Source organism: Nematostella vectensis, chromosome 8 (genome assembly GCF_932526225.1).
Source record: "Nematostella vectensis chromosome 8, jaNemVect1.1, whole genome shotgun sequence".
NCBI lineage: Eukaryota > Metazoa > Cnidaria > Anthozoa > Actiniaria > Edwardsiidae > Nematostella > Nematostella vectensis.
Genome location: NC_064041.1, coordinates 13,373,146 through 13,393,462, shown reverse-complemented (window position 1 = coordinate 13,393,462; position 20,317 = coordinate 13,373,146). Strand labels below are relative to the sequence as shown.

The following is a 20,317-nucleotide window of genomic DNA, read 5'->3' as shown; positions in this document are numbered from 1 at the left end:
AAAAAGCCCTTTTTCTAGAATAGAAGTATACAATACATCTTTTCTAGTATTGATCAGTTATCAAGCTGTCAATAACAAATTTTGTCAAAGAGTTTGTTAAACAAGAAGAAAATAATTAAATTGGAATTTACGCTTTTAATTAACTCCTTGCGTCAGCATGCTCATGTAATATTCGGTTTACAGACAGATAGACCTTTTCCAAACACGATAGGAGCATCATTTGAATGCTATAAACGTATATGAAAATAAAAATGAATGGGATATCTTGTTTTAATGTAATCTGCTAAGGATTAGATGTTTTTAACATTGTTGTTTAACAGTTAACATTTTCATTTATTTTCATCCTAAGCATTTTGAAAAGGCCTTTCTCTAAGAATAAGTAGCTCGAGCAATTTTAAAAACTAGAGTTTGATTTTTGCATGTCTGCGATGTATTGGAGCTCTTGAAATATGTTGTTTAGTTTTTGTGTTGATATTTAACAGCCAATCTCTTTTGAGTTCACCACCTTGCTAGTACAAAGTTCCACTCCGTTATCCTGAGAGAATCCACATACAACTGCTGCGCGTACTTGATGAGCTCGCAGTAGCTATCCAATTATGGTCATCGGACCTCCCCCAACTCTTTACATTGTTCTCACAAATAAGGAAAAACCTCACAGGATAATGGATTTTAAACAACTAAATTATAAATTAAGAATTTGCAGCTGATGCCCGTATTGAAATTGGTCCTAAAAGTTCACATCAAAGTTGTTGTGTGGTGATGGAACCCCATAATACTCAGTAAGTTCAAACTAAGCTCGCCATAAGTTTGCAATAAATGTCCCTATTTTAGCATTCTGGCATCTTTTCGGACTTCCTGTGTCGTTTGAGTTTCCTGTGGTGGATGATGGTGTGACGTCATCCCCCCACCTCAAGGCCATAAAAAGAAACCCCGAACTTCAGCTTTGCGCGGTCATATGAGAATCTATGGGAAAAAACCGTACGCAGTTAAACGACCGATAAGTTCAATGCAATATATGCCCGTAACCAGGGTGGGGGGGGGGGGGGGGGGGGGATTGCAGTGGGTGCGCTAACTATAAGCGATAAAGTTAGACTTTTTTTGTTTCGATAAAAAAACCTCCAGTGGATATACTTCAAAAATAATAAAAATCCGTTTTTGTTCTTCTGGGGGTGGCGAAATATTTATTAGGAAACTCACCCCACTCCCACCCCGCGGAAAAATCAGGTCCTCTTTCCATATCTAGTAGCCAAGGTGTTAATTGACAACAAGCACTATCTGTCAAATTGTGGTTTTGTTAGCAAGGTCAAATTCCTTCTACACGCGTACGTAGTCACGTAAAGCGTGAATATTTTTCCTCTAAATATATTAATGCGTTTGGAAAGAAAGCCCAAGATATAAATACATTTATCAGATGAGAGGTAGATTTCCTCTCTTTTGCTAGATTCATTTGTAAAAGCGATTGCACGCATAGCGTAATTTGACCTTTTGTAGCAGATAGAGTCTCATGTTCACAGCTCCGCTTAGCAGCGAGCACGTTAAAGCATCGAAATTTACCCGACGAAAATGCTGTTGGACTTGTTCTGAATAAACTGTTATGCCTAAATACTGTTTCAACTCGAATTAAAAGGTATCATGTAAGTACCCCCCGGATTTGAATAAGGAACTGAGGGAATAAGGAAACAGACGAAAAAGGAACTGCGAATAAGGAACTAACTTCACTCTGGTTCTCGCACCCTGAGAAATATCCTGGGTACAGTCCTGCATATCATGCTAGTATTGTCATATTTCTGCAAACCCAAATAATTTCATCACCTGATAGTTGTGTTCGCTTGATCCTCCATTTGAAAACTCTCCATTTTTTTTTTTGGTTTGTAATGTCATTAATTAGAAAATCTTCTGTACTATATTATCCGAATTTTGTAATGCAAATTATTATATCTAATAAAATGCTAGGAATGCAAGCCTTGAAAACCCCCATTTCAAACCGAAACCTAGTTTGCGGGTGAGTTGTACTATTTAACATCTCCCTAGATTACACATAGATTATTATTGGGTCATCTCCTAAAACAAATCAAAATGATTAAATAAAATTTGATTACAACTGTTTGTAATATTCATGGATACACGATGGATTTTAGATTAAATTTGATACATTTTTATGTAATTAAAATTTAATGCAATTAAAATTGCTCCAAAGGAATTTTTCCTCATCTTAGTTTACCCTTTTTTACTAAGTTCCCTCTTTTGATTTATATACAGTATATAGAGTACATCAATAAAGCCATCAATAGAACTCTCTGTCGCAGCCCGTGCTCTGGGTCAAGGGGGTCAAGGGCGTGGCCTAACTTGAGGAAAAGGAGGGTCTCGGCTACTATCATCAAGACTGGACAAGTTCTATTATATTCACCGTGTGGCATTCAATCATTGTATCCTAAAATGGAGGGAGAGGGGGGCAGGTACTTTTTAGTTCCCCCTTGGCCACGCCCATTTGGGATGTGGTCCGTCAGCTGTAAGCGACCAAGAGATTGTTGTGGCTTCGTTGATAATAAGATTTCAGCACTCTGCGGCCATGTTCGGCTTTTTTCAGGATGTCATGGGGAATCGTCATTTTCAAGTTAACTATAATGAACAAAGATTTTCTCTTTTCGAAAATAGATGAGTATTTCTTTGATATTGCTTGAAATGAATTTTTTTATGGATTGGTCATTATCTTTTCTTGATTTGGCTTCACGTAAATACATAAAAACTATGGCAAGCCGGTTTTACTTCAGAGTTTCCTTCTCTTAGGGAACTTGCCAATACTAGGCTAATGGGCGTCCCCTGCCCATAAGTGCATGTTGGCCGTTGGCTCGCACGGAGCTCATCCGCCCTTTGACAGGTTTTGTTTTTCTTCCTGCAGGGTGACATGCCACCCCCCTCACCAGTGACACTGGGGGGGAGGGGGGGGGGAATCTGTTAGGACGCCGACAATATTTCTTGGCAGATTGTACTGGGCTCAGTTTTGATATTTAAAGAATGCTTACGTTAAACCTGACATGGATAACTTGAACATCCTTTAAATAAAGCTTTAACTTAAAGTGGAATGCACATCCATAAAGTTGAAATACGGCTAAAAAGAACACGAGAAAAGAGAAAGTGTAAGAAAAACCACAAATAATTTGCTTTGTTAGTGTGATTCTTGTCTAAAATGCAGAATAAAATTGTGTTTATAACAAACGTAAATTCTATTGTTATTGATAACTTGTGTCATTCTCTACCTAATAATTAATTGTATATTACATTTTTTTAAGAAAAATGTTTAATTGTTTAAGAAAATTGCCTTAAATTGAGGCCCAGCCTCAATTGAAAATTAGTTGTTTTTTTTTAAAAAAAGAGTGTACATCGCAACAATTACGTAGAGTTAAATATAAACTGGACTCGAAATTGACCGGTAGATCAAATCATCCGAAAGAAGGGGATTCTTTTTCCTTTTGAGATCTGCATAATTTTTTGGACCTGTTTCTGATCTGTTCAAGCAAAAGAAAATAAAGAAAAAAAATGTTCCTACCCAGCTGCTATTTATATGATAACAAATCCAAATTCGTTGCCCCGTATTTTTTTATTCAGTTGTATTAAAGTATGTGTATGTGTAGGATCGCCTTTTGAATATTTCACGCTAGTCATGACTGAAATGGAAATTTTGCCTAAATCCGCTAAATAGCGCAAAAATCGCTGTAAAAAATAGTTTGATGTATTTCCAGCCCTACTCTCTATTTCCTTGCAGAAAATGTTTTTTTTTTTTTAGGTTATTAACAATTACTCCCCCCCCCCCGGTTCTAAAGTTGCCTTTTTACATATAAATTTGAAATAGGAAAGTTAGCGGTGTATGTGAGATGATTACCGGCTTGTTCTGGGGCCTAACAATGTTTTCCTATCTGCGGTAGATGGTATCTCTGGGGGTGCGTTAAGTGCTATAATGCACTCCTCTGGGTTAGGTACGTTGAAAGCTGTAATGTTCTCCTATCTGAGGTAGATGGTACCACTGGGGTTTGGTACGTTGATTGCTGTTCTATCCTATCTGAGGTAGATGGTACCACTGGGGTTAGGTACGTTGAAAGCTGTAATGTTCTCCTATCTGAGGTAGATGGTACCAATGGGGTTAGATACGTTGATTGCTGTTCTATCCTATCTGAGGTAGATGGTACCACTGGGGTTAGATACGTTGATGGCTGTTCTATCATATCTGAGGTAGATGGTACCAATAGGGTTAGATACGTTGATTGCTGTTCTATCCTATCTGAAGTAGATGGTACCACTGCGGTTAGATACGTTGATTGCTGTTCTATCCTATCTGGGGTAGATGGTACCACTGCGGTTAGATACGTTGATTGCTGTTCTATCCTATCTGAGGTAGATGGTACCACTGGGGTTTGGTACGTTGATTGCTGTTCTATCCTATCTGAGGTAGATGGTACCACTGGGGTTAGATACGTTGATTGCTGTTCTATCCTATCTGAAGTAGATGGTACCACTGGGGTTAGGTACGTTGATTGCTGTTCTATCCTATCTGAGGTAGATGGTACCACTGGGGTTTGGTACGATTGTAGGGAGAGCGCTCCCTTTGCTGACCAAATTTCGTTTACCGCAGGAGTCATGCACAGGATAGCATCGATCGGTACTGCCTTCGAAAAAGAAGTAATGATCATCAGTGTAAAGAGCAATTCCACAATTGATATCCCCATGTTTAACGATCTGATAAGGCACGACTTCTAGGCATCTGTCCCCTACGGTCTTGATGACTCGGCAAGTGATGGAACCCTCTTTCCAGTTAACCAGATCACCTTTACCAGGAAGACAGGCAACCCAGTGGGCCAAGTTGGACTTCACCATGAACTCCCTCCCGATGTGCTTCCAAAGGGTAAAGTTCATGGCGGAGTACGAGGTCTCGTTCAGGGGGGTCACGCTGCTTACTTTGCCTCCCCCAGTTATTGGCCAGTCAGGAACTGGAGTGAGAGCATTTGTGGTTCCCATGAAATTGGCAAAGTCAGTAAAGTGATAGCTGTAGACTAGGGTCCAGCCTCCACTGTCCGTGGTCATATCACAGAACACGCGCATGGCATTTGGCGGATTAACGCTGATCCAGTAGTTCCCCGAGGCAGCCCGTGGATTCAACTTTTTTACTTGGAGACACGAAGCCACGGCGTCCTCCTCAGAGCTGCCAGCTAAAAACAGATAAATTATATCGAGTCACTGGGATACCTGTGGTAGTAAAATGCAGCTGGGACCTTTTGTGTGTGCAATATTACGCAATGCTCAGTAACAGCTTCGCCACAGTTTATGCTTATCAGTCAATCTTGTTTTGAAAACCGTCGTTTTTCCAGCTCGCTCGGTCATTTCCTTATTAGGAATTACATATCATATTTGGGAGTCAGCTTCAATTATTTTTTCGCGTTTTTATCGCTCTAGAATTTTGTAAGTCGAGAATTTCCACGGAAACTTGCAGGAATTCCTGTTTACTACGTGTTTGCTGGCAGCCATCTTGGAAATGGAGCCTAGTCCCTAACGTTTTAGAATATCACAGGTCTCCCACGCCCCAGGCTCTTTTAGACCATTTTGGAAAACGACAGCTATTCATTAATATGTATTTTTTTGTGTACTCACAGCGACCTTACACAGGACTTTTTCTTACATCAAGTATCTGCCTACCTACGTCAACAAAAATGCGTAGTTAAATGGAGCAGGTAGCCGCCATATTTGAATTTGAAATTTAAGCTGTACGATCTATGTATTTGGTCAGCAGAAAGGCCAAACTGTTGATTCAATTTCTGCATATTTTACTATGCTCTATTTCCAGCCGTCGTTTAGCCTCATCGGCCCCAATAGTAATTGGGGCATGTACTGCGGGTTCACAAAAACGAAATTTTACCAGGCTTTACTAGCTATCAAGTTATTGTGGAAAGACATGCTGAGCTGATTATGTCGTATCTTGCTAGGTTAAGAAACGTAGAAGGAATCTCAAAATATAATACCTAATATAGAGACGGGCGCTATATGTTAGCCGACCGACCGACCTCTCTGTTAAGCCTTTCCCCCCAACACCTCTTTTAAATAATCCCTGCATATAAGTAACGTAATTGCTGGATATTTTTACTCGAAAAGACTGTTCATCTAAACAGAGGCGAGCTCGTAGGTTATTCAAAATCATAGTAAACTTCAACTCTTTTTTCTTATTTATGTCATTTATGCTATACCACTGATTCAGCCTTTTCCATATTCTAGAAAAAAGTCTGAGAGCTTTTCATCGATGGAGCTGAAATAAAAGGAAATGAAAAGAAAATAACCTTCTGTGTGACGGCGAACATCGGAAAAGATGGCCGACTTGGCTTGTTCCACTCGTGAAGGAAACCCGTCCTTGTTCGTCTTGTTCAACTCGCATTTCTTGCTAAGTTTGTTATAGTTGATACTTTTGCATTTCTCGTCTGCATCGCACTTGTCATTGCAAATACCAATGTTTTCTGCTTGCAAAGTTGAGAAAGACAGTCCAGTCAGACGGATTCCGTCCACAGACTCAAATGTCTCGCACTGCTGACATGATAAAGGTGCGAAGAAGAAAAGCAAGAAGACAACGTTCAGTTTAAACATGTTGATGGTTCCTCTGACTTTAGAAAAATTTCAGGCTATGATGTCTTCTAAAAAGGAACGATACTCATAAATTATTATTCATGATTAAAATTTAATTTAAAAATAGGACACTCCGGCCTGGTGGGGTTTGCCGTTAAGACGTGGAAAAGATGCGCCCTTTTAGAGGGCATTCGTATGTATCTGACTGTGAATGGCCGGGATATAGGGCACTCAAGCGTTAGGTATTCCTTTTATAATTATATGCACCGATCTTAAAAGAAACGTTGCAAGTGTTAATAGCGAATGGCATATGACAAATGACATATCTACACTAATAAAAACAATTCGGGGCTTGCCTTTTTCTTCAAAGTACATAAAAGGGTGGATAATCCATGGGATATAAGTGGATAATTCATGAGATCATTTTTAATCTTGCAGATAGTCTAGACAAATTCAAATACAATCGCTACAAACTACAACCCCTGCCCTCTACTACTCTTAAAGGAGTGACGATTATGCAGGTGACTCGATTGATATGCAAATTTTATACACGCTAAGAGCTTGTCGAGCGGTCATCACTCCATTCAAGTCTCATTCTTTTTCGAGAACCACTGACCACAATAAAAACTTGTTTAAAATGCATGAGGAGCTTGTCTCCCCCTACCTCCCCGTTGAATGGTTTTGTCTGGTCCACGATGCACTGTACCTCATTATTAATGTCCCTTCCTACGCTCCAGGCGATAAAAGTGTCCCTAAGGATATGAACGCCTAAATATTCCACTTTTGTTTTTTTTTTTCTAAAATGAGCACATATGAACCATCTTTACATCGCGCATATTTCAGCAATAGTTCAGTTTTTACTTTTCTTGTTTTTGAACACGAATCATGTCATATGCACGTGCGCGACTGAGTACAGGAGGACAAAAGGCTAAAAGCGGCGACATATTATGCCGAGGTCACAGCGTGCTGTGCATGATGACGAAATTACCACACTACCATAGCCACACGCTAATTCCCAACAGACTAAAAACCATGTAATTTCCTACAGATTTGGTAATGGAACGAACGCTATATGTGTTTACGTTAACTTATGCTATGAATTTTGTTTTGGCTAAGAAAATTTCTAGTATTAATAAAAAAAACATTTTGACATTCCAAAACACACTTTCAGTTACGATGTCTAGTTCACACTAGGGAGATAAGCATGACTCAACCTTTGCAATACATTTGATTGCCTTGAGCAAGCACTCGATTGGTTTGATTGACTATTATAGCAATTGGTGATTGGCTTGAGCAAGCACGAGACATAAAAGATCTGCATAAAATACCCCCCCCTTCAGCACGCGCGCCATTAGGACCTTTGTAATCATCAAAGAAAGGGAAATCTACTGCTTTAGGGTCACAGGTGACATTTGCGATGGCGCGCGAGTACATCCACGCGCTATACATGAAAAAAAACATCATCATTACTATTATTATATATAATTATTAGTATATATTTTTAGTTGTTATATAATCGTTTAAATCTCTCGTGATATAAAGCAAGAAAGGTGTGCATGGTCTGTATTTTCGTTGATAAGAATAAACAAGCTAACATTCCCTACTACGAAGCAACATAACTTCTTGAAACTTTCTCCCTTTCGGTTCTAGCCGACTGCGTAAAATGAATGTTTTTTTGTTTTTTTTTGGTCAAAATTTACATCTAATATCCAAAATAATCTTTTTTCTTAAATGATGCCGATACAAAGAAAGCACTACTCAGTAAAGTGGTTTTCAAAATCACGAGCAAACATACTGCTATTGTTAAAGTGTAATAGTTAAGCCAGAACAAAACAGGACAAAGACATTATAGTGTATTAGTACTAAGCCAAAATGCGTCCTTTATCATTTGTCACAACTCATTGGTCAAGACAAGGGTCTGTTTGCTTGATTGCATTTGAACGATAATTTGTTTGGAAATCATCCATAGACACTAGGTAAAAGTGTTGTGGCATGAAGATTTGTCATACCTTTCTCACACATATGTCTTCTTCTATTTAAATAAAGTTACAGCATAAGCTTGGCATGTTTTTAGATGTTTGTGAAATCTCAGGCTCCATGGTCTTATAAAAAGGGTTCTTATGAAAAAAGTGGATCTTTTATTGGTAATTTTCTGTGTTGAACCAATCAGAAGAAGCAAGAAAAACTAAGTATTTGAAAATGCTATCTGCATCCTTTTATTTTACGTTAACTTATGCTAGAATGTTTTTTTGGCCAAAGAAATTTCTAGTATTTATAAATAAACATTTTGACATTCCAACACGCACTTTCAGTTACGCTGTCTACTTCACACTAGGGAGTTGAGCATTACTCAAATTTTGCGAGAAATTTGATTTGCTAATGCTGCAATTTACGATTGCCTTGAGCAAGCACGTGATTGGTTTGATTGGCTTATATTGCAATTGGCTATCCTCAGAAGACTATCCTCAGCCACACGCGGTCGCATGAAAAAGACATTGCAAGCGAAAACATTCTTTTTTATCAAAGAAATTTCTAGTATTAATAAAAAAAACCTTTTTAAATTCAAACACGCACTTTCAGTTAACACTGCCTAGTTGAGCATGACTCAACCTTTGCAAGACATTTGATTGCCTTGAGCAAGCACGTGATTGGTTTGATTGACTAATATTGCAATTGGTGATTGGCTTGAGCAAGCACGAGACATGATTGGCTAATGGGTCTTGAGAATTATTTTTCTTCATAAAAGATCCCCCTTCAGCCAGCGCGATTAAGACCTTTGCAAGTCACCAAGGGAAAGGGTTCTCTACTGCGGATCACAGGTGATATTGCGATGGCGCGCGAGTACAATAGTTATTTTTATATATCTTAATAGTTAATGAGCCCATTTGTAGTGTTTGACTAACGATATTTCAGATAAATGTAGGATGCCTTAAAAACTATCCCTAGAGTACATTGCATTGCTTTTGTGTCTTTTCTGAAATCAGTCTATCTTTGAGTTGTCTGCCTTGTTGTTTTGTCTCGCTTCACGAGATCACCAGAGGCGGTATCTACGCCTCTATATTTCTTTGTTTTATTCACAGCTAGACCTGACCAAAGACAAGCATAAGGGTCTATCCCAAGAGAGATTGTCTCAACTGGAACGCTAGATGTGTTTCACAAGCGCGTGAATATCCTGCGCTCACTCCTAGCTTAACGCGCCACAAAAAAATACTGAGACTAAGAATTTAAAATATTAAGAGGCAATAAATGCTTTGAGGTTTAATGCTTCGAGCAAACTTTGGAATGCGCAATATTAAAAACTCCTAAAACTTGCCGGACTTAAAGGTAACCGTACCGGCGCTTTTTACCTTTTTCGACTCTTAGACGGGGCGCTTATTCAAAAGGACGAACCTCACACCCCGAACTTCACCCATTAAATATGCTGTGCTGTTATAGCACTCAATCTTACAGATCTGCAAAGTCATTTCTGAAAGCTATAATATTTTGAATATTACACATTTACACATGTTTTTTTTTTCAGGACTTTGAACATGTTTCAGAAAGCTGTTATATTACTGGCCTTAGCCGTCTGTTTCGTCCAGTCTCGACCAGAAGGAGAATTTCCTTCATTTTCAAATTTGGCCAAAAGAGTTGCGGTTCTGGAGAAGAAAGGTACACAAGTCTATTTTAATCTTAAAAGTTTTAATAAAATTAACCAAAGAACTAACAACATAGCTTTGTAATATTGTTGTAAAGTCCCCTTCTTTATTTCAAAAAAGCTCTATAGTTGAATTTTTTATACACCTATTTCAAATAAGGTTCACTTGAAGAATGTGCAGTAACCCGCAGTGCTTTATGGATATCAAATAAATAAATAAGAAAATAACCGTAAATAAAAACACATGGGTGTAGAAAGCTTTAGCATTCTTAGCTATGTTCTTCTAAACGTTCACACGGCGTTCAGAGACAATAATTCAGCAATTTATACGTTATCCAGAACCATGCGGGTTACGATTCATTCATTCGCGGGTGCAACCTTTATTGAAATAGGTGTATAAAGCATTATATTACATCGACAACTTTTACCTTACAGCCCTTTCTAGTACCATGCGGCCTGTAGTTTAAATTGTTTTTTTTCAGTGTTTCAGCGCTTCTACAATTATCCGTGTAACCATTTCAGTGGAACATGCTTGACAAAATGTGGGACTGACCAATATCATTATATCAGTGGTACATGCGAATGGGGGAAAATATGTTGCCGCCGTAAGTATTCTATTTGCATTTTTTTTTATTCTTATTCGGTTATCAGGCATTTGTTTTTGAGTAAGTCTTTTTGATGTTGTTTTCGAAATTTTCTGAAGAGATTGCCTCAGAAATATCTGTGCAGAAAACCAGACAAAGACAGAAGGATCATAACGTAATTGGCGTGTGGTACAACTAATTACAGTAGGAAGAATAAACTAATCTTTCCTAGTTTTATTTGGATTCTTGATAACACTTTTAAGAGCTTTGTCAGTCGCCATTTTGCAAAATTTTAGATTTAATTTGTTATTTCAAATATAAAAATATTCTGTTTTTACGGGGTTGTTGTATGACATCATCCTGCTCCCACGCGTTCTTACCTGGGTTATCATTGGGTTACCTGTGGCTGGATAAAGTTGTGACGTCACAGGGAAAATACCACTGGGCTTATCCCAGACCCCAAGCATCCTCACGGTTATACCCGAGCACAGAAAATCCAGTCAGAACCACTGGCACCAGTTGTTAAACAGTTTTGGAATGACACAGGTAACCCAGTCAACTCAGTTTAGTGTATGTTTTACTAAGGCAAGTTTCGAGAATTGACAACTCGGATGTGTCTGGGATATTTTTTTGCAGTTTATTTCACATATATTAGTAAGCAAACTGGAAGATTTAATAAATTACATAAATAATCGATTAAGTGTTTTATGTTATATAAAGTATTAGAATTAAAAAAGGATAGGTTTACACACACTTAATGTCCATTCACATCTTGGACTGTAAAGTGTTTCTAATTAATGTGCTCCCTGTCCTATTCTTTGACTTGTAGATTATATACTGTGTGTGATGTCATGATTATGTTTTTGTTGTCTAGCAAAGCATAGTGAATATTTGTACCTCGCTAGTTACAAACTTATTGTTGACATGACGGAAAAACCTGGGAAACGCGCAATTCCATAGAGAGAGAAGACACAATTGCTTACAATGGCTATAGGTTCCTTGTATTACGGACTGATTTTCAAAACACAAAAAACGTGAGGCCGAAGTGCACATAACCAGATTTTGACTTTTTAAGATAATTTTTCCTTGATCATCATTGCCCTGTGTATCAGTTCAGAGACGAAAAGTTCAAATTTCAATGACACTTTACAAAAAGTCACATCAATTTAAAAAAAGTCGCACTTGATATTTTGTTTGCTATAAGTTACTAAGTACTCAGAGAAATAATTCTCCGCCTTATTCGATGTAGAATGGGCTTATTTGAAGCGCCACGTCATGTTTTTCCGTCATGTCCTTATTGTTATGTATAGCAATCTATTGTTCTACTAGTGTTATGTATAGCAATCTATTGTTCTACTAGTGTTTAGTAACCGGATTCTGATTGGATGATTGGATAGTGAATAATGCCTTTTAGAAAAAGATAAAGTGCGCTCATCTTTTGTGACATATCCCACTATCATCTTAAATAAACTTTGACATTTATTTATATGGTAATAGTCCAGTTTCTAGTTTTACTATCTCCGCTGGACTGACGGGCGCCTACAGTACGATCCTCGGTTTGGCAGACAAATTCCATGGACATACCAGCAAAAATCCGTTAGTGTTTTTATTGAACAATGTAAAACCTTAAGCATTCTTCACGGTTTTACTGGTATTTGCACGTTTCGCCTGAAATCGAGGCTTGCACTGTCTAACTGTATTTATTTATTTTGCACTGAATTTTAGAGTCTATGATCAGCGGGCACAGAGGAATACAATACTGGACTATTTGTGTTATAACATGTAGCTGGAAATGATCCAATTTGTTGCTTTTATAGAGAGCAATTAAGACTGCGAAAGAGACGAGAAGCCAAAAGGTGCAAACTTCAAGTGAGCTCACTGTAGAAGGATAACTACTAAAAAACAAGTGATGTAATTTGATGCCAAATAAACTGTGTGGGTAAATGATGGTGGCTTTGATATCTTTTTTGTTACCCCTAGTAGTGTGGTTATCCCATTATACCCTTTAGTGTTTTTTTACTGGGGGGGGGGCGTGCCCCTGTGCTCTTCGGCCATAAAGTAGGCTAGCGCCACTCCAAACCATGTTAGAGCTCAACATCAGCAGCGTCGGGCCTTACACTTAATACTTAAACATCGCTTGGTTGGGCGGTAGATATTCTAGTGATTCGCGTACAACACTATTCTCAGCCACACGCGGTCACATGAAAAAAAAAAACATTGCAAGCGAAAACGTACGTTTTTATTAAAGAAATTTCTAGTATTAATAAAAAATACATTTTGAAATTCCAACACACACTTTCATTTACGCTGTCTAGTTGACACTAGGGAGTTGAGCATTAATCACATTTTTCGAGATATATGATTGGCTAATGCTGCAATTTACGATTGCCTTGAGCAAGCACCTGATTGGTTTGAATAACTAATATAGCAATTGGTGATTGGCTTGAGCAAGCACCTGATTGGTTTGAATAACTAATATAGCAATTGGTGATTGCCTTGAGCAAGCACCTGATTGGTTTGAATAACTAATATAGCAATTGGTGATTGGCTTGAGCAAGCACGTGATTGGTTTGATTGACTAATATAGCAATTGGTGATTGGCTTGAGCAAGCACCTGATTGGTTTGATTGACTAATATAGCAATTGGTGATTGGCTTGAGCAAGCACCTGATTGGTTTGAATAACTAATATAGCAATTGGTGATTGGCTTGAGCAAGCACCTGATTGGTTTGATTGACTAATATAGCAATTGGTGATTGGCTTGAGCAAGCACCTGATTGGTTTGAATAACTAATATAGCAATTGGTGATTGGCTTGAGCAAGCACGTGATTGGTTTGAATAACTAATATAGCAATTGGTGATTGGCTTGAGCAAGCACCTGATTGGTTTGAATAACTAATATAGCAATTGGTGATTGCCTTGAGCAAGCACCTGATTGGTTTGATTGACTAATATAGCAATTGGTGATTGGCTTGAGCAAGCACCTGATTGGTTTGAATAACTAATATAGCAATTGGTGATTGCCTTGAGCAAGCACCTGATTGGTTTGATTGACTAATATAGCAATTGGTGATTGGCTTGAGCAAGCACCTGATTGGTTTGATTGACTAATATAGCAATTGGTGATTGGCTTGAGCAAGCACCTGATTGGTTTGAATAACTAATATAGCAATTGGTGATTGGCTTGAGCAAGCACGTGATTGGTTTGAATAACTAATATAGCAATTGGTGATTGGCTTGAGCAAGCACCTGATTGGTTTGAATAACTAATATAGCAATTGGTGATTGCCTTGAGCAAGCACCTGATTGGTTTGATTGACTAATATAGCAATTGGTGATTGGCTTGAGCAAGCACCTGATTGGTTTGAATAACTAATATAGCAATTGGTGATTGCCTTGAGCAAGCACCTGATTGGTTTGATTGACTAATATAGCAATTGGTGATTGGCTTGAGCAAGCACCTGATTGGTTTGAATAACTAATATAGCAATTGGTGATTGGCTTGAGCAAGCACCTGATTGGTTTGAATAACTAATATAGCAATTGGTGATTGGCTTGAGCAAGCACCTGATTGGTTTGAATAACTAATATAGCAATTGGTGATTGGCTAGAGCAAGCACGAGACATGATTGGGCTGATGGGTCTTGAGAATTATTTCTCTGCATAGAAGATCCCCCTTCAGCCAGCGCGATTAAGACCTTTGCAAGTCATCAAAGAAAGGGAGATCTACTGCTTTAGGATCCCAGGTGATATTTGCGATGGCGCGCGAGTACATCCACGCACTACACAAGAAAAGAACATTATTATTACTATTAATATATAATTTTTTTGTTGCTGTTGTTGTTATATGATCGTTCTAATATCTCGTGATAAAAAGCAAGAAAGGTGTGTACGGTCTGTATTTTCGTTGACAAGAATAAATAAGCATACAGCGCCCGTGATGTTTAACGGCATTATCACCCGCTATATCTCAACGATGAGTGAAACGAATAAACCATCCTAAATAATCTCTAAGCTGAATCTGATAAAGTCGAAGAAGTGCGCGTATAACTGACTCTGTCATGGTTATCTTGGAAACCATTGGCAAAAACACTGCATTTTTTCAATGCGACCAAGTAACTGAGAATGCGTGCTCTTAAGGGTGCTGAAAAGGCCAAATTTCAGTCTGTGGTTTTATATGCGGGTGTTAACCGATTTGTTATTGTGCAATTTTGAACGATTACTCAATTGTTTACTTATTAATAAAAAATAAAACACAGGTATGTACACGGGGGAATGCGCAAGGTGAGCTCACCCCCACCCCCCCCCCCCCCCCCTGGCGGCCAAAAAATGGGTCATTTCTTATTAAGGATTCTTTGAATTCCTTTCCATACCCATGACTGCGCACCCCTCCCCCCCCTCAGCCAATCCTGGGTACATTCCTGAATAATGAGAAAAATGCCTAAAGTGCATTCTCTGGACTACTGAGAAATAATCACAAATTTGGATGAAATGGAGTCCGTGTGATTCGCCGTTTTTCTGTTTGGATAAAATTTCCACAATATGTGTTGATGATGTTTTGCCTCGATTCTCGATTGACTTGAAGGGCACGGCATGCTCGAAGATCCAGCGTACTTTGCGGGCGCTCCTGTGCGGGGTGACCTTTTGGAGTGACCGCAAAGTACGCTGGATCTTCATGCCGTGCCCTTCATTTCAATCGAGAATCGAGGCAAAACTTCTCCGGTTGTCATACGTCTCATTACAGATGAGAATACAGAGGGTGGAGAGAATCAGGAAATGCCCCGGGTGGATACTGCCTAGTCCAAGGCGTTTAGTCCAAGCATCCATTCAATAGGCTGATTTAGGGTACTGCAAAGTGTGAGAAAGCATCCATTCGATAGGCTGATTTAGAGTACCGCAAAGTGTGAGAAAGCATCCATTCAATAGGCTGATTTGGGGAACCGCAAAGTGTGAGAAAGCATCCATTCAATAGGCTGATTTGGGGGACCACAAAGTGTGAGAAAGCATCCCTTCAATAGGCTGATTTGGGGGACCACAAAGTGTGAGAAAGCATCCCTTCAATTGGCTGATTTGGGGAACCGCAAAGTGTGAGAAAGCATCCATTCAATAGGCTGATTTAGGGGATGATTTAGGTGATATCTACATACCGATTTTGTTAAGTGTATGAAAAAAATGAATAATCGAGAATGAGGCCATCACAAAAAAATTTACTGAGGAAACCGGGGTCTTGACGTAAGAAACTAGCGATAGCTTTATCTGCACATGCGCAATTAATTTTAAAGTTAAAAGCCAGGTCAAGCTCTACCTGGGAATATGCATGAGAGAGATCAAGCTTATGATACAAAGTGCCTCCTGCTATTTGAGTAGTCAGTTTCTCCTTGGTGGGTATTGGGTACTGCTCCACCTCGGAAACCTTGTTAACAGTCACCTTATAGTCTCCACAGTCTAATCTCACCGTTAGGTTTCAGCACTGGGACTACCGGCGCTGCCCAGTCTGAATGTCTGATATGCTCTATCACATCCTGTTTCACGAGTGGGTCAATCTCTGCAATGACCTTGCTTTTCATAGCAAATGGGAGTGGGCGCGGGTTCGTGGAAGAGTGGTTTTGCACTGGGGTCAACAACAATCTTAGCGTGCGTGTCTTTCATTTACCCCAATTCATCTTTAAAAATATCACACAGCACAGTCTCTAGGGTCAGAGTTTCCTTTAAATGGTTTACACTTATCACGCTAAGCTGCTCATCCCTCCCAACAAGATTAACTCTCTTGTGATTTGTAACGACAAATACAATGGTGCATGAGTTTCCATGGTAATTGACAACAGTCTCAATAGTTTCAAGGACTTTCAATTTGTGTCTTGTTAATGAAGTAAGGTCTAACTCAGATGACTTCATTTTGTGGAAACTTGGCAAAGTTTTGGCGTTTCTTCCGAAATCAAGGTATTACTCATACTTACTTATTTTGCCTCCCGTCTACTTCTAGGTGTACAGTGATTGGTGGAACTTTATTTCCTGGGTTTCTATGATACATTTCCTCAGGACCCCCCTCACTATTTTCATCTTCAGTGAAAACTTCTTCTTCAACATTGGTAATGCTAGCCCCGGACCTGCATGCTCTTTTCGCATGACCTTTCTTCCAGCAATTGTGGCAAATTTGATCTTTAAACCAGCATGATCGTGGGTCATGGAAATTTCCACATCTGTAACATTTTCCCCCTGGTCTGTCTCCTGACATAGGTGTCTTTTGGGACCCCCGGACCGGACCTTGTTTATTTGCATAGTAACCCCTCTGTCGAATTGGAGCTCCCTTCCCTTTAGGCATTTTGGTTGCAATGCACTTGGTTTACTGAGGGCTCCTCTTGTGCAACACTTTTCTGCATTTCTCTAACATTGCGGCGGTGCAGATTCATATGCCTCTGCGATCTGGAAAGCCTTATCGAATGTTAGGTATTCATCTGGATAAAATTTTCTGTCATTTATTCCGGCAATAAATCTATCCTTCAAGGCTCGGTTTAGAAATTCTCCAAAATAACATGGAACTGCTTATCTCCTGAGCTCTGCAACAAACATCGTGACACTTTCATTACTTCTCCTGATTCTCTAGTTAAAAAAAAAAGACTCGCGCTTGCCTCGGAAAGTATCGCTTTAAAGTGATGTTTCACTAACTTGGTGTTAAAGTAACTCAAATGTTCGGATTCTCCGGTAAACACAAACTTTTGATTATGTGTTACGCTTTTGGGCCTACGTTGGCACACAAAACGCTCACTTTGGACTTGTCTTCTGATATTTTGCTCGCAGCAAAATGTTTCGAATATTTCTATAAACTCCGTCCAATTGTGGTCGGTCTCATCAGAAGAAAAGAGGTTGCCACACAACGCTGCGGTCGCCATTTTTCATACAAGGCCGATCGGCTCTAGAACACGTGTGCCATCCGAGCCCACGACACTTACAGCGGTCCACCCACTAACACAGGTATCCCGGTTAGTACATGACATATTCCCTTGTTGTGTGCCCGTCAAATGGCTTATGATGCGACAGTAAAAAACTGAAAGCCTTCCAGACGAGACAAGGTTTTATATTTCCCGTGGTCGTGCAGCCATAAATTTGAAGAAGTGAAAAAAGGCGTGTCTTATATATAAGCTCGCAAAGACAGCAATAGACAACAGGGAGTTTAAGTGTGCGTTTATTCTTCATTAATATACAGCTTTCCGTGCATACAGAATGACAGATATCAAATCGCCTGTTTGCAGACGTTTACTCGGTGTTTTGTACGCATGCGCGGGGTCGTGGCCGCCATCTTGTTCTGGCACCCCTCTCGTCCCCAGCTCGCGCGCGGCCAGAATAAAAGACGATGGCGTCACGACTCGGCGCCTAGCGTTAAAAACCTGTAAAAGCCTGCGAGTATGCAAGATATCAGATGGCAATTCATCGACCGTAAAGTGCAATGGGTATGGTATATTGCGAAATAGTGGCTAGTTATAATTAACTATGAAATAGTGGCTGCTAATAAACATATATCATTAAAATACATCATACATATTTATAAACACACTTCATTTAAACATATCATTTTAGTATCGCCAGACTTTGCTTATCGCACTTACTTGATATAATGTGGCTAGTAATAGACATATGATTACAGTGCCATAGCAGGCCTCGAAATATTGGGGAGGGGGGGGGGGGGCACAATACAGAAACATTAAGAAAATATTGGGGGCACAACCACGCCCCTACTGGTCATTAATTTTTTTTAAATATTAGGGGGGGGCACGTGCCCTACGGCCCTGGATTAAAACATATACTAGTTTCTGGCTAATTCTCATAAATGTTTATTAAACCGGTGTTAAACCACTCTCTGGCTTCTTCTCATTCAAACTAGCGCCTTGCGGAGAGTTCTCGTGACAAAAAACCATCTAGCCGGTGAAATACTTCAAGGATTTTGAATGACGGAAGCAAGCCAGATGGCGATTTAACTGTTGTCAATCGTCGGCGAGTCTTATATTTAAAGCCACTTCTCTCACTAATAATTTAAATTGAAGTGCTCCTACATGATAGTTATAAAAAGTCATTAGCAATTATCCACCCCTTATACTATTACTATTTATATCTATACTATTACAATTATATTAAAGTGTTCCTACAATTAAGTTCTAAACAGTCATTAGAAAATTTCTACTCAAATGCTATCATTGATCATTTAGGGTTGCATCTATATATTAATAGATTATATATATATAGATTATTTTTAGGTCAGCTGTTTAAAGAAATCTTAATGATAGACAAACATTTGACAAAGTCGAATACACCTGTTTGAAATGGATGGATTTGAGAATAAATTTGAATACATTATGTGCTAAAAGGTTTAAAGGATCAAAGTATTTTTCCCTTCATCTAGGTTTCACCCTATTTTTCTTGATTTATATACAATATATACAGTACATAAATAAAGCCATCATTGGAACTCACGCAGCCCGTGCCGGGTAAAGGAGGCAAGGGCGTGGGCCAAACTTGAGAGAAGTCCATCGACTGGACCAGTTTTATATTCACACCGTTTGACATGTAATCATTTTGTCCAAAAATGGAGGGGGGAGGGGGGGCTGGTACCTTTAAGCACTCGCTTGGCCACGCCTATTTAGGTTGTGGTCCGTCAGCTGCAAGCGACCAAGAGAGTTTTTACGATGCTAATTGAAGCCTCTCTGGCCATGTTGGTTTGCTTTTTGAGGATGTTATGGGGGATCCAACTTTTCAAGTTAACAACAAACAAAGATGTGTGCTCTTTTTAAACTTAGATGAGTATTTCTTTTATATTGCTTGAAATAAAACCTTCCTAATGGATTGGTCATTACCTTTTCTTGATGTGGCTTTACGTAACACATAAGAGATAATATGGTCAGCCGGTTTTACTTCAGAGTATCCTACTCTTAGGGAACTTGCCAATACTAGGCTTATGGGCGTCCCCTGCCGAAAAGTGCATGTTGGCCGTTGGCCAACAAACCTTTGACAGGTTTTGTTTTTCTTCCTTCAGGATGACATGCCACAACACTAGGGCCCCCGAATGGTATTTGGCGAGCACTTGAGAGCTTGCGAGCACCCCGTTTTTTATGCGACATCAAGCATTGTTAGCTTTTGAATAAATCGGGCAGCGAGCACATCGAAAAATACAATGCGAGCACGGCGGAAAAAATTGCGCGACCATGCGAGCATTAGCCGAAAACTGTGAGCATATCCAAATTTCGGGGGACCATTCGTGGGCCCTCCCCCTCACCAGTGACACTAGTTGGGGTATCAGTTAAGACGCCGATAATATTTCTCTATGCGGCAGATTGTACTGGGCTCAGTTTTGATAACCTGGCTAAAGTGAAAATAAAAGTCTACATGCTCACCCTGAGCCTAAAAAATTTTCAAAAGAAAGTCTCAACGTATCTAAGTGAAATCGCCGTAGGATTTCGTACCCGTAAAGTTGTCTAATACGGCTGTGTCAAAAAAAAGGGAGAG

General features: G+C 39.3%; 1 protein-coding gene and 1 long non-coding RNA gene across 2 annotated transcripts; one reads left to right on the top strand and one right to left on the bottom strand.

Annotated features, from left to right (window-relative positions):
- Positions 1 to 3,157: 3,157 nt before the first annotated feature.
- Positions 3,158 to 6,935, bottom strand: LOC116620308. The gene is made up of 2 exons (XM_032386089.2): positions 6,321 to 6,935; positions 3,158 to 5,201 (listed from the first exon to the last, which is right to left on the bottom strand). The coding sequence occupies exons 1-2, from the start codon at positions 6,619 to 6,621 to the stop codon at positions 4,543 to 4,545; spliced, it is 960 nt and encodes a 319-aa protein (XP_032241980.2). The 5' UTR covers positions 6,622 to 6,935; the 3' UTR covers positions 3,158 to 4,542.
- A 2,394-nt stretch (positions 6,936 to 9,329) lies between these two features.
- Positions 9,330 to 12,768, top strand: LOC116620309. The gene is made up of 4 exons (XR_004297124.2): positions 9,330 to 9,419; positions 10,121 to 10,251; positions 10,720 to 10,842; positions 12,639 to 12,768. It is a non-coding gene; the product is annotated as an uncharacterized LOC116620309 (long non-coding RNA).
- The last annotated feature ends 7,549 nt before the right edge of the window (positions 12,769 to 20,317 follow it).

Bases quoted from the DNA above. Each gene is read 5' to 3' on its own strand.
- LOC116620308 (XM_032386089.2), bottom strand. From the start codon at position 6,621: ATGTTTAAACTGAACGTTGTCTTCTTGCTTTTCTTCTTCGCACCTTTA. The intron at 5,202-6,320 runs GTTATTTTCTTT...ATCTGTTTTTAG, and splicing joins TGTTCGCCGTCACACAGAAG to CTGGCAGCTCTGAGGAGGAC.